The sequence below is a fragment of the Pocillopora verrucosa genome, chromosome 13 (assembly GCF_036669915.1).
Source record: "Pocillopora verrucosa isolate sample1 chromosome 13, ASM3666991v2, whole genome shotgun sequence".
NCBI lineage: Eukaryota > Metazoa > Cnidaria > Anthozoa > Scleractinia > Pocilloporidae > Pocillopora > Pocillopora verrucosa.
The window spans coordinates 13,221,217-13,236,355 of NC_089324.1; the positions used below are offsets into that span (position 1 = coordinate 13,221,217).

Here is a 15,139-nt window from a genome sequence, read left to right on the forward strand (position 1 = left end):
AAGATGTGTGATAACTTGGAGCAAAGATGCCCCTCTAGGAATTATGCACCCGTTCAGAATACATAGAGGAGCTCGGCCACGGCAATTTTCAGCGGTTTTTTTTCTGACCTGCGGAACATTATCACACTAGACGAACGATACCTCTTTGAAACACGAATTCGAATTTGCCAGTTTAAATAGTATCTGAAGGATTCATAACACGTTTTTAAGACAAAGGTAAGCCAGCTATCGTGCCCCTATTTTTAAATATCCAAAGTATAAATATTTAGACTACTGTACTGAACAAACGTGTTGATACAAACACAAGCTACCTTTCATGTTGGTTAAATGAAAAATGGCAGTGCAGGCCAGAAATGTCAATACGCTACGCATATTATATCCGAATGAATATATATCCGTACTGTGCTCTGATAATGGAAATTCCACAACAACAAGAAAAACAAATCTTTTTTGCTAACAAAATTGGTTCTACATTGAAACAAGAAAATGGTTTTATAATTAACAGGTGCAGTTAGTAGTAGAATTTTTCACATACGGCTATCAGTTCAGTGAAATACAGATGGAAAACATATTGAGCTCTTTACCTTGAAACGATGGGTGAAATTAATTGAACAAACCACTATAAATTATTTCACTGGCTTATTGAAATTGAATACATTTGGAGAGCAAGCGATCCTTCATCTCAGTTGTGGTGTATTGAGTACTTTAGCAGCAAGTACTTGTACCAACATAAGCTATATTACTGAATGAATACCGAATGATGTGAAAGTACTGCGACTGTACTAGACAGAAAATAGAAAGCGATTGAAGAGTGAGTGTCTCCTTGTCAATCTTTTAAATGAATACACATATCATATATCTTCCATGCTTTTTGCTTCTTGCAACAAGGAAATTTCTTTCCTGTCATCGATGCTTTCCTTTTATCACATTGAAACAACGGCAATACAAGACTTACCTGAGCCTTTTGACTCGTAAGAGTGACTAGCATCTAATTACAGTATCATCCCTGAATCAAACATTGAGGTCATGAGAATAAAGGAAATGATCAAGATCGTGAGAAGCCCTTGATTGAGAGAGCAGTGTGGAGAATATGTATGTTGATGAAGGATGTAAAGAGTTAATCTAGTGACCTTTGACACAGGGAACACAAGGATAGTTGATATATGCTCAATTTCTATCTAGCATGTGAAAAACATGACTTATTTGGTTTTGCATTTTCTTTGAATCATCATAAACAAATTTATAAATATCTATTCAATGTTGACCTCTTTTCAACTTTTGGATGTATTTAGCAGCCAACTTCACTGTGGTAAGACTCACATGCTTGCAAACCCCCACCCCCCACCCCCCTCGAGGCCATTGGACTAGGCTGATAAATATCTGCTTACTTTTGAAATTTTTGGTGTAATTAGAGTAAATCCTACTGCGTTAAGAGAAACAAGCTTGAAATAACCCCGTCAAGTTAATTAAACAGGCAGATAATTATGTATTAGATCAATTAGCTTTATACTATAACACACTAGAAGATTACCGTAAAAGTTATGGAAATCCTCAGTATTTTTATTTCCCATCTAGGGTTGCTTTAACAGGCATGATAAAAATAAATTCTACCCTTTATTGCACAAAAAGTAATCTTGATGTAGGCCCGTTTTGGAAACGATCTTGTTAGCGAGATTTTGGTTAACGTAGCTACGGCTTTCTTCAAACTCTTTTTTTTTTCGTGAAGAAATGAGTGACAATGAAAATGTTTAGCGGATGTTAACACACTCCAATGAAAACGTTCTACAATGCTGGTAATGTGAACCAATCCGAATTATGGTGAACCTTTCTCCGGCAGTCGTAAAGATACAATCGTAGAAGACCAGCAACGATGGAAAAAGGCCCTGTAATGGGGAAACCTGTCAAAAAACAACCAAAAAAAATTGCTAAAATTGAAAAAGGAACGAGAAATATGACCCCGTTTACTAGCATACAACTAGTCAGTAAAGCTGGAATTCATGTAAAGAAAAAAGAACAAAACTGAAAAAAAAAACAACAAATTTAGAGATGCATACTTATCAACCAAGGTTTACAACGTCGATGTCACTTTGCAAACATTTGATTTGAAAGAGAACCAACGGTGCATGAAATTTTTTTCTTATTTCTTCTTGGTGCAATAGTGTTCGAAAAAGATAATTTCCCCTCTCATGATTCCACTATACACGAGGAAGGCTTAAAGGATGAAGGAGTTTTATTTGACATGCACTCACGAATCTTTTTGTTTTTTTTTTTTCTTGAGGGTATAAATTTCCTTCTGTTATTGACGCTTGATTCCAAGCAGAAAGTTAGAGGTATGTTTTTTTTTTTTTTTTTTTTTTTTTTTATTTGACATAGTGTCACTCTTGTCCAGTTATGCGCTATTCGTAAAAGTTTTATGTTAACTAGATCATTGCGGGAACGTGTTATAACTTACCGACTTAGCAAACGGTTAACGAATTAAACAAGAGAAAAGATTCGTTTGATAGATCACTGCCTTTAAGCCTATACCGTGTGAGCATAATTTTGCTGAAGCAAAATTTTTACCTGCGGGTGTTGTTGTGAAACCTGCTCCAGATCTAATTTAAGTTTTCAATCGAGGGTAACTTAATCTGCTCGGATGGTGCACACAAATACTGGTGAGTTGTTTTTAGATACGTTAAAGTAGGAAAATACGAAATTTAAACAGGAGATTATGTCAGTTTTAAACGTTATAAAAAAACAAACTAACTAAAGGTAAGTGAATTGTTTTTGATATCGAAACGCTAACACATAACGAGGATGATGGGGAAATAACAGGTGCATATACTCCTAAAAATGGAAGGATATATACTTTAAGTTTTTCACTGATTTGACTGAGAAGAAATTTTAATCTCTTTTCCAAAAACAAACGAAAGGTAAGCGAAGAAACCAACTTAGGCTATGTAAATTGTCTTTTAAATCGACACGTTATCGTGGTTACTTTGGTGATGAAATGCGGTGCTCGGTTAAAATATACTTAAAATTTCTGAATATATAGGCTTTATGTTGTTTTATGGATTGAATAAAATAGAAAATTTTCATTTCTTACAAATACTCAATATATGAAAGAGATGAGTTAAAAAATTTAACTTAAGCTGAGTAAATTGTTTTGTATCGGAACGTTATCACATAGAGAATCAATGTAATATCAGGTTTATTTACTCCCAAAAGGCCTTAAGTCGAAACGTTATCGTTTAAGCTTAATACATGTTGTTTAATCAAATTAGAGTTACTGCAGTTTTAAAGAAACAAGCTGAGTCGGAGTAATGAGTTTGTGATGTCGAACACTGATCACATATAAGATGGGTTGATATGTTTCCCTAGAAATGCATAAATTAGTAATCTCCATGTCACTGATCGGTTTCATCGTAGGTAACATTCACTGAATCTTCGAGAAATTATTTCTAACTCCCAACTAAGACTAGTTAGAGATATGGCTTGTTTTTTTGATATCCAAAATAGGAACCTACGGATACTATATGATTAGGAAACTTAACTCGTTATATGATTGGATGCAGCATTAGCTTTTCTTTGTGCAGGGTACTGTAGTTATTAAACCCAAATATTTCTGTTATAATCGTTGGGATTATAATTATTGCATGGAAAAAACAAAACGAAACAAAAAAACAAAACAAAAAAAAAACATGTTTAGGCGGTTTTTATGATCGCTTTTCCTTTGCCTTTTTTCACTATCGACGATGTCAGATTACGACAGACACCAGATCTCTAAATTAGGGTAGAGACCAGGATTTTCGGTGGGGCGATTGTGACTCATCGCAGAGCGTTTAATATATTTTTGGCCACGGCAGATTCATGGTACTTTTAGATGGTTCGTTTTGTTTCGGTTCGATGCTTAAAGTGTGAGTATTCTGTCCCCTGATTTTATTTTCTGTCGGATTTTGTGCTCGTCGCTTATAAAGTCAACAATTTTTTTTTTGTGGTTTTTTTTTTGTTGTTGTTGTTTTTATTATTTTTTTTGTGCGATGATCAGTTTAAAAACCATCCGCTAGGGCTTTTTTTCGGTTCCTAGCCGATATTCAACTTTTAAGGAGTTTTCATTCGGATTCAAAGGGGTTGAGTCGAGTGCATGTACACATGGAGAGTTTTTTAAAGTTTATGGCATTTGCTCGAAACCTTTCATAGTTTTGAATGCACATGTTTGCTCTATATGTTAATTAAGCAAAGGATCTTTCTCCCTGATCGTACTAGCATTTTATGGAAAAGTTTTCTTCAATATGTAAACTTAAAGATGTATTTGACTAAGTATCTTATCGAGACAAGAAGCTTTAAAGTTCAGGAACATTCAAGGCTGTTGCTTTTATGGAATACAAGCATATCAGGTATGCGTTCCCGTTTTTTCCTGCAACTCTATTAGTAAATATTTGGCAGGGCGCTTACATCAAAGAGTTTCAACATCCGAAAGCTAAAAAGGCTACCTGCTGTTCAAGGTAAAGATAACAGATTCTTACAGAGGAAAGCATTACGAGATCTAGAGAAAGCATCCTCACAGAGGAAGGCTAAAAAGATAAATAAAAAAAAAAGTTAAAAAAAAAAGTGACAGATTTTTACGCAGGAAAGCACTATGACATCTAGAAAAAGCAAAGGCAAGATAATAGTTAGATTTAGAGAAAGAAAATTTTCCAGCGTGCGAAAGACTCGGAAATAGATTAATTCTTCTTCGTTCCTTAGACAATAAAGACAAAGAGTAACAGGGCAATGCGTCAGAACTCCACTAGCTTTACTAGTGTACTTACGATGAGTCTTTTAAGTAGCTCTAAGTTGCATTGGAAAACCGTTAAGTGACGATCCAGTCATAATTAATTTCTTCATGGCATGTACTTGAAAAGTGATGGCAGAGGAACTTCCACCGATCAAACAAACACAAGAGGGAAAAAAGGAAGGAAAAAAATCTTTAATATCGCTTTCGGTAGGAATTACCTCGAGTATCGGTCCGAAGCATCATATTCTCGTTTTTCCAAATGCAGTTATCTTTCCAACGGTGGTGTTTTAAGCTCTTGCTGTGCTGAGCACAATTTGAATCTTAGGTACATAGTTTCTTTCAATAGGATATATTCCTGGCTAGAACGTATAAAGAATGGCTCAGAATTCTGTACATCCAAAATAGTGCAAAGTTATTATCTTCGTTGTTGGCATACGTTTGTATTTCACAGGTTTTGGAAAAGCTGAAGTATTTGACATGACTTTGAAATCATTTCTTGGGTTATGAGCGCTTTTGAGTGGTGCAATCATCAGACAAGACAGACAAGCTTAAGAAATTAGGGAAAAAATCGAAATCTCCAAAAAAATATGAAAAGATGAGCTTAGTAATGAAGAAATTGACAGAACCTCTGCGACAGGAAATCTGTGACGTTGAATTTCAGTTGAAGCTCGATTCTTAAGCTTACAGCGTCTCGGCGCAAAGATTAAGCTATTTTTGTTGACCATATTACAAGATTTAACTAACGAGATTGAATGTCTTTTAAAAGGATTTTGCTGTTTACACCTGTTAAATGTGGTGATGAACTTGTAAGGGAGGTACCCCGACTTAGTGGAGGTCATGACGCACAAACTGCGCACAATTACAAATTGATTTCGCTTTACACAATGTGTAAACAATGCTTTTGTTAAACTATGCTCTCTACCAGCGGTGGGAAACGATCATTGCGTTTCCTTACTAGACTTTCTGTCGTTAGTGCGTGGGACGAATTCACAAAAATGACGCACGCAAAGCAGAGCTGATGAAATCATGACGTTGAACTTGACATAAATATGTGGCAGGTCGTAAAAACAATTTCGTATTGACGTTTCACTTCTAAGCTTGCTGAATGTCCTGCTGATGCGTTGTACAAGTGTTGCGTGATAATTATAAACCCCTAAAGATGACATTTTTAATTCCCTCAAACTCATTTTCCGCTGAATAAAAACTTGAAAAGACTGCCTTTTAGCTGAAAACGAACAGCGCCATGAGTGATTTATAACGTTTTGCTCAAACACTGTTATGGAAATCTTTTCTCTTCTATTTCAGTCCAAAATACTCCCTTCGCTCTGATCAGATTTTTCTCATAAATTTACCAAACCCTTCAAAAAAACAATTTAATTAAGAGAAATCCCATTTGATTAACAATTTAGGTGGTCGATTATTTTGAACCATCTAATTATTTTAGCCAAATTAAAATCGGATTTGTCATAATTGGCTGAAAATGTATTAGAGAAGGTAGTTGTCAGAGTGTTTTGTGACAAACAGTAAATTCCTAATACTTTCTTATATTTAGCTCTCAACTAATTTCTAAAGTGTGCCTGTGATAACAAAACCCCCTTCATAATGAAGCGATACAGGTGATTTTAACCTTGAAACCTGCTTGGAAACCTCCTTGACGATATTCGCTGCCAAGACATCGCATAACAGGTTATCTATTGAGGTTACGAACGGGAAAGCCAAAGCAAAAATGACTTATGATTACACAAAGGCGTTCTAAATTTGTCCCATCTTCACACTTTATGCATTTTTTATGATATGATCCTCTTTCCTTTAACGAAATATACAAAGTGAAGCACAATAGATAACGGAACTGTGACCAATTTTTTGACACCGTGATGACTTAATATTCATTTAAAATTTGGCCTTCACCTATTTTGTTAAGCTTAGGAAATATAGTTTGTTTTGTGTATTTATGACTATGCATTTAATGTTTCATTTTTGCCTGGGATTGGGGTAGATAGATTCGATAACTGAAGAGTTGGATTGTCAATTACATGGATAGAAAGTGGATATGAAGATCGTGCTTATTCAAGAAGAAAGCTCCATATTTTTAAACTTCAACCCCTCATTTCTGGTCTGTTTGAGTATGCACCTTTACGTGTATGAACGCAACGCCATTTGGCCCTAGCGGACAAACTGGTGCAAAAATTCAAAAACGTCGATTACCATCAGTCGCCTCAATACAAATACAATTTTAAGGGTCTCTTATATTTCAACTAATGACAACATGTCATTACTTGAGGGAGTATTTTGTTTAGTCATACCTTGTATTTTTTTCGGATCGCAATCTTATTAACCTATTTGTTTTGTTTATTTAATGTTTTATTTTGTTTTTCTATTTTCACAATGAACGTACAGCAATACGTAAAAAATCCTCTCGTTGGCAGAACCTCGTCCTCTCAGTTAGATGGTCACATTGCGATAAATTTGTCAATTATTCGATCGAAATACTGTGAAATTCGTTCGGCAGATGGTCTTGGTTATGAAAGAAAGGCCGTCGAAGAATATCAATTATTAATACAATAAATCTTCACTGCTTTTTTCGCGAGAATATGGCCATGTTATTGACCAGTTGTACAGAGAAACCAAAGCTTTTGCCCAACTTCACTTACCTTAAAATTTCAAGCCTCCTCGCGATCACTCACTAAGTAGAAGTCTGGCTCTTCAAATTGACAAAAGCGGATAATTGGGTATAAATAACTAGTTTTAAGACGTCGTCAAAACAAAATTACCGGTTACGTGATGTCGCTTATGTGAAAGTCAGTAGTCAGTTTACTGCTTGTGGAGATTCCTGTTGTTTCGCCGCAAGTTCTATTAGCCGTTCTCTTTGGCTGTTTGTTGGAGAGGATGTAGATTTTCTAAAAACCTATAAATATTCTTTTGAATAGCGGCGACATACCGTAAACTCTTTGTTTTGTCTCGCCACGTGCTGGTTGAAAAAAGGTCGAGATGCCGTTAGAATACTAATTTAATTCAAGAGTTTGTCGATATCTTCAATGGTAAACCGAGCACTTGCATGAAAATTCTAATCTATCACCTCCAAAGAAATTTGTATCAACTTGAAGATTGCGCAGAGCACGGTTGAGGGCCAGCAAAGTGTGCATGGAATAAATAGCAGTTCTACTAGTTTTTAATCCAATTTGGATTAGTCTAAAGTCGTCTTTCGTTATTTTTAAATTCTATATCAGATTAAAACAGCTCTTCTTCCGCCTCCTATTCAGTTTTTAAAATCGAAGTTTAAGTTGTTTTGGTAAACGTAACTGTTTTCAAATGGCTAATAGTCAATTTGAATACGCTTTGCTTGGATTTGTTTGCATGTTTACACCCGCCTTTGTTGAAATGCTCTGTTTGCCGTGTGACAGTCGGTGATCCATTTAGATTAGAGATAAGTAGGTAAGACTATGACTCCCAGGACTTCATATGTGTTGTTTAGAATTATTTGATATCCGTTCACCACGATATTTGAGAAGCCTCGTGGCTAAGGTGTAACAAGAAAAACCTTTTTTTCAAGTTAGATTTTCGTGTCTCTCCAGTTTGCTTCTCACGTTTATTGAATCGTACTTAAACAGATAACAAGATTTGCCCAATTTCAAATGCTCCAGTGTAACAAATCCATCATTAATGAAGGTTCCATTAGTAAGATTTTCAAAAAAGATGTGGAATAACATGGACGCTTTACTTATAGCTGAGCAAGGATGTTAATTTTAGGAGATGTAAGTGTTCTGCTTCATTTATTGCGAACGTACTGGTGGTATCCGCAGTCTGAATAATTGATGAACCACCACGCCTTCTCCTGTTAAAGTGCTTGTGGATTTGCATGGGATGGGTGTTCTTGTCACTTCACAGAAAACTTGAATTCAATGCTTTTTAGAAACAGCTTACAATTAAAATATAATAGAGAGATGAGAAATCACGGAAGCACGAATAGCAGATGGCTACTTTTAAAACATTTTAGTAAACGGAATCGCTTGTTCAAATTTTCTCAACCTTACTATCGCTGAATATTTTCCTGTAGTATTTTGTTTACGATGTATTCAATAAAACAAAAAATGAAAAGGTATGCATTCTTACCTTGTAAAAAGAGGAAAAAAAATAGCAATTTGTATAACATAATACAGTGCATTTTGAGATGGTGCGGACCTAAAAAGCTGTTTTAAAGGTAAACAATTCAATTCGTACTTCGACCAAATTGTCACGCGCCTTTTTTCAATAAAAGGGATGTCACCCATTCAGGAGTGGGCGAACAATAAGTTACCGGTAACCCATTGAAGTGGCGGCAAGGTCGGCTAAACGCCTCTCTTTGTTTGGTTCTGTTCCAGCTTCCCCCGTTGTGAATTGAAGTGGCATGGCCAATAAATTCCGACGAAGTGCCTCTCTCAGTCATTGTTGTATTTGAAGTGGTGTCGAGGTGGAATTGACTTGAGAAATTTTCAGAATCAAAGCGCCCTCTTGTAATGCAGCCCACATTTTGTTACAAGAGCCTTCCTGGGTTGAAAGAGGAGTTCACTTTTCCTTGGATGCAAAACCGACCGATGACATTGGAAACAGAGTTATTGAGAGACCGTTCGTTCGTTAACCCGTTTTTAACAGCTCCTCCTGGCTGTGTACCGTGTGCAAGCATTCAGCAAAAGGCAGAAGACCAAGATAGAAAGAGATACGAAGAATTTGATCTGCGATTTCACCCTGGTGTGGCTCCGGGTCGGCCAAAATCTAAGCGATTTTCGATGACTTATGTGGCACTAATCGCCAGTGCTATTCTGCGCTCACCCGAGAAAAGACTGACTCTCGCTCAGATTTATCAAGTTATAGAGAAAATGTATCCAGAGTTCACCGTTTCCAGAGCTGGTTGGAAAAACACAGTTCGACATAATCTTTCCTTGCACGAATGCTTCGTTAAAGGAGACGTTGCTGCCAACGGCAAAAGCTGCTTCTGGCACATCCATCCCGCATATATGGCCAGGTTTAGTAAGGGAGATTTTCGTAAACGCCCTTCGAGAGAGCTTTGCCCGCTTGAGGACCAAAGAGGATGTGGCCCACGTTTGCATTGGGACAGAATGCAGCCAGGTCCCATGCCTTGTACGTTTGGAGCAGGTGCAACAAGATTCGCTGATTATCCATATGTTGGGGAACGTCACTCTTTTCCTCAGGGGAAGTTTTACCCCGGCTCTTCAAATACCGTGCAGAAGTCATGCGTGAGTTCAACCCTTCGCCCCTCTACGGAATGGCTCAGCGAATATAAACCATATCCCTACTACTATCTGTTTTCGCCGAGAAACGCATCGCTGCAGCAAACAGATAAGAACATACGCGCGGATAAACCTGTGTGTTCCACACACTGACGACACTAGATTTAAAAATTCCTATTTAAAAATTAAACAGCTCAAGGCAGCTGACTGCAAACAAATTCTACAGTTGAAACGTTTTTTAATGCATGGAACAAATTTTTCTTTGTTAATTGCTTAGCACTCATTTTAAGTACTTGTATTTTTGTTTTGATTTAGGTTTTTTTTTCGTTTTTTGACATCGATAGCAACTTTAAAGAATTTCCACTTGTGTAAAACTGGACCGTTTATATCACTCTTCCAAGTTCAAAATACTGTTTGGGATCATTTTAATCACATTACATCAAATAATGAAATAGGTTTTATTACCAGATGTCACCGGACTGTAACTAAATCGATCTCCGTGTTCTCGTAGTTAGAAATCCTGTATCTGACATTGCAGGAGCTGGACTTCTTTTGCGCAATGTTAAGAACTCTGTCGCTTAACTCTGTATCGATAATGTAGCAAAGTAGTTAAAACTTTAACCCCCATGAAAGACCAAGACAGAATTTCTCCTTACAATATCAATACAATATAAACCAGATGAGTGATGAGAATAAAGAAAAATATCAATTTGGGGATAATTAGTCGACCCAATACTAAATTCTCTGAACTAACTTTGTAAGAATTGTATGATTGACAGTAAGGAGAATTATAAATTTGATCTGAGAGTTGAGAGGTTAAGCCATGTCAAATCTCCTTGCACTCAAGATTAGACCAATGACCAATCAGAGTCGGTTTTTGTGTCGGCTCTTTGATTGCAACATTTCATGTCCGTGAAAATGAATTTCAACGTTGTCTCTAAACGTAAACAGAAATCCCTATTGAACAATATGAATTATAATATATTAAAGTTCACATGGCAACCAGGTGGACAATCGAACATGGTTTGATGCTACTCTGGTTTACAGATTTAACAAATGTAACCGAAGAAGTTACAATTCATAGACCCAACGTTTCGACACTCCTGTCTAGTGCCTTCGTCAGGGGTGATCTAAACGCTGCAACGAGAGATCCTTTTATATGATCACTAATTAGCTGCCTTTTTCAGGAAGCCGCCATCATCACGATTTAAAGGACCGTGGGCGGAGTTAATATGCCAAGCTTTCAAACAAAGGCGCTGGTGGTAACGCCGAGTAGTGGTGATAATTTTAGACTTATCCCACCCAATTGTATAATTAGTTAGGCATGTGTGCTCCGATGAAGCAGAATTTTCTTTTTTGCAAAAGAAAACCGCTTTTTGATGCTCTTTCAAACGTAGACGAAACTGACGTTTAACCTTAAGGGATCACTATATGGAACTATTTTTGAAAACGAAGTGTCTGCAACAAACGAAATTCAACAAGATTTGCACGTCGCTAATGCAATACATTAACCTTCCGCTAAATACTATAATTTCCTTTATTGTCTTAATAATGCCACACGAAGCTTGGAAAGAAAACAGAAAACTTTGAATGGATTAGAAAAGGTTTTGAGTGCTGTGGGGGGTTTCTCTCCATTTTGTTGGGGTGGTGGGGGGGGGGGAGGGAAAGAAGACTACACGTAGGTTAGGGAAAGAGACTCTAAGTACTTGATCTGTGGCCTCCTGATGTTTCAAGTCCTTTTACATCTGAATCACTTTGGAAATTTCAGGCATACAACAGCACCGTAATCACGCCTTGAAGGTTTGAAGGTCTAAGAGTTTTTTGTGTAAATATTTAACAATTGTTGGCCGAAGGCGAAGTGAAAAATTCACTTCGCCTGAGCCGATCAATTTTCTTAGTATATTTGCGCAGGTACTTTCAAATTTTGTTATAAATTCGTGTTGGTCCGAAACACATTCTGTTATAATTGTTTTGGTTTAAAAATTGGCACCCTTGCTATATAATAAAAAAATAAATAAATAATAAATAAATACAGTTATAGTTCGTACTACTCTAATATTCCGTTTAATTAACTTTCAGCAACAAATGTCGATTTTTTTCCCTTATCTCTTCTTTGCAACAGCTTTTCATGATTATTATTTCTATTATCATAATATGAAACTGGTTTGACTTTCGAGGGACTCTACTGAAGAAATGAAAGAGGTAAAAAGAATGGAAAATAGCTGAATCAAGCTGTATGAGCTGAACTCTTGTCATATGGTATAATTACTAGCATAGTTACTGACATTTATAGCCCTAAATAGTAAGCTCTCGTCAGGTTTTTGGCATAAAATATGTCTTTTTGTTCTGAAAACTGCCCTCTGGAGCTTGTGAAGGCGCCAAGAGTATAAGAACCAATTAATGCTCGAGTTTATGAAGGCTAAAGCATCAGTTATGTTCCATGGCTTTGTCTAGAGGGAAGGAGCCATACTCAATATCTTCATGCAAACAGGTAAAGACATACTAGCTCACGAGGATAACAACGAAGTATGTAAGAGTGTTTTTGGTACTTTTCAGAGAAGTAATAGATAACTTCCATGTTAAATTTCCTGCACGGTTCGTTCTTGATCATGAATCTATAATTGATTGCGAGGAAGAGCTAGGTAAATTCTTACGTAGCAAAGGGAAAACATGGTGAGGCAAGCCAAAATAGAAACAACCAGGTATAAGTAACGAACACCTTCCCAATAAATTGATATTGCCACGGGAGAGCCAATAAACTAAAGACCGAGGGATACTTGCGTGGCTCGATTTGCAGACATTATTTAGTTATACCGCACGTGATGTAATGTAGAACTAAAAATTGATCCACGCTTATGGCAGTCATCCCAAGGAGGGAAACTCCGCGTGCCAAAAGATAAGTTATAAGTTCATAAGTTATTTGACAGTTCATGCGCAATATGAAAGGAGAGCGAAGTCAAGTGTTTTTCTTTACGGCACTTAGCACCAACAAATTTCCAATGTTGGACAATGGCATCATTGGAAAGGTAAGGACATTATTCACGATGACAGTAGTCCCTGGACGAAATGTCTCTCCCGCGTTATTTCCCGAATAGGTGGTTGCCGATAAGTTTGTCATCGTTTCATCTTGTATCCGATTTACGGCTATACCCGTTGAATTATGCACGTGTAAGGTTTAACAAAGGCCGTTCTTCATTATGATTGCCCATCTCTGTCTTGAGTAGTGGAGATAACTTACATTTCACTGTTGAGATGACTGACAAAAGTTGGTCCAATCACCCTCGTCACTGGAGGACCTTAAAGTGTACAACCATATATGCCTGCTTTTTCCCTGCACTTACTAACCTACGTGTAGCCGTACCCTTTCCCCCCCCCCCTTCCCCCAAGGTGAAGCGGAGGCGATGGAAGGTCTACGCAAACCTGACACTAATCGTGTTCCGTGACGTCACTCTTTGGCAAGAAAATGTATAATGACCTTCTATTGGTTAACCTCTTTTGCCGATTCTTTCGTCAATTCTGATTGGCTAGAGTTGGTTATTTACATTCATACTAACTAACAGGGTGGTGAACAAAATGCTTTCACGGTCAACTCTTCAGACAACAGCACTTTACGACGGGGTTGTGAGACAAATTTTGCGACTTCTGGAGTAGAGACATTTCAAGAAGAACAGTAGAAAGCCACAGATATATTTTTCGAAGGTAACAATGTCTCCATTTCGTTACAAAATGGCTATGGAAAATATATGATATATCAAGCAACGCCAGTGATCGATCGCCTTTCTTCTCTAGAAGAAGCCGGTCACTATATTTATTGTGCCGCTCGTTAAAGCTCTCCCAGAAGACCAGGTGCACTATCTTAATGTACTTGGGCCAAGAGGATTGTCCGCCTTCAACTTTTGGTCTCTTTGCGAACCACGCTACAAAGCTATTGAATTTAAGCTGCTTGTTTCTTGCAGCGATTCTTTTTACTGAGAAAAGAGTCGCTCTTTCTTCACGCTTGCAGCGTAACTATCTCTTTAAGAAATATCTAAATACCTTGAGATTCTACGGCAAATGATCCAACTTTAATCGACGACAGTGGCACTGTTAACAATCAGAAACCACGTGGACGTTGAAATCTAGCTTCGTAAGCGCGGTGGTAATCGAGCATCGTCCTCTTCTTACTCTATACCAAAAATCGCTCTTAATCTTTCTCTATATCCTAAAGCAATTTATATATTTGAACTCGGACGCTGAATTGAAAATCACCCAAAAAAATGGGCCATCATTTACAGATTCATTTATCTCGATAACCTTCACGCTAACACGTGCCGCTTTGCAAAAAAACATATTTAGTTTATTTTGCATGAATTAGAGTGACATCACGATTAGTGCAAGGTTTGCGTAGACGTTCCCTTGCTTTCGTTTCACCTTGCGGGCTGGCGGGAGGGTATGGCTGCACACAGGCTATATACTTTTATCAGTATGCAAAGAAAACCACCAGACAAATAATTATTGCGACCAGCATAAAAAAAAAAAAAAAAAAAAAAAATTTCTATTATCCTAAGCTGTAATTTAACCGAAAGATTTCACTTAGTATTCTTAAGTTCTAAAAGTAACTTTCTAGGCGAGTAAATAGTAAAAGCTGTTAACATAGGTTTTTTTTTTTATCACTTGGTGATCACCATTAGCGGCAAAGAAGTTAGAATTAAATGAACCATTAAAAGTTCAAACTTGAAATGTGTCTCTGTAATTCTGAAATTAAGCGGACAGATAAAGACGCTGTTTTGATCTTAGGCAGCTGTTCTTTCAAACTCATAGGCTAATGTCAAAGGAAATTTAATTGATTTGCTAAGGAGCCCGCATAGTGCATTTTGTTTGTTTGAAATTTAAAAGGAAATGAATTGTTCTGCAACAAAGCGATGTCCCTTATTAACTTACCTAATAACTCGTTGAATAATTAATTTAGGGATTTGATCTACCTTAGTGAGTCTATATTGCTTTGTAATTTCAAGAAACTCAATGCAAACCCATGCAGAGAGTGTAAAAAAAAAAAGTGCAATAAATTTAAGTTGTAGTTTCGAAGTCTATGTATAATATTATGAAATTTCATCACGTTAATACAGCAACTCGATCTGTAGTAGAAAAGTACGTCATTTGGGTTTCAAACTTAAGAATT

General features: G+C 36.9%; 1 protein-coding gene across 1 annotated transcript; it reads left to right on the plus strand.

Moving 5' to 3' along the window:
• The first annotated feature begins 2,791 nt into the window (after nucleotides 1-2,791).
• LOC131775980 (forkhead box protein D1-like) lies at nucleotides 2,792-10,254 on the plus strand. Its single transcript, XM_059092111.2, has 2 exons — nucleotides 2,792-2,912; nucleotides 9,115-10,254. The coding sequence occupies exon 2, from the start codon at nucleotides 9,250-9,252 to the stop codon at nucleotides 10,132-10,134; it is 885 nt and encodes a 294-aa protein (XP_058948094.2). The 5' UTR covers nucleotides 2,792-2,912; nucleotides 9,115-9,249; the 3' UTR covers nucleotides 10,135-10,254.
• The last annotated feature ends 4,885 nt before the right edge of the window (nucleotides 10,255-15,139 follow it).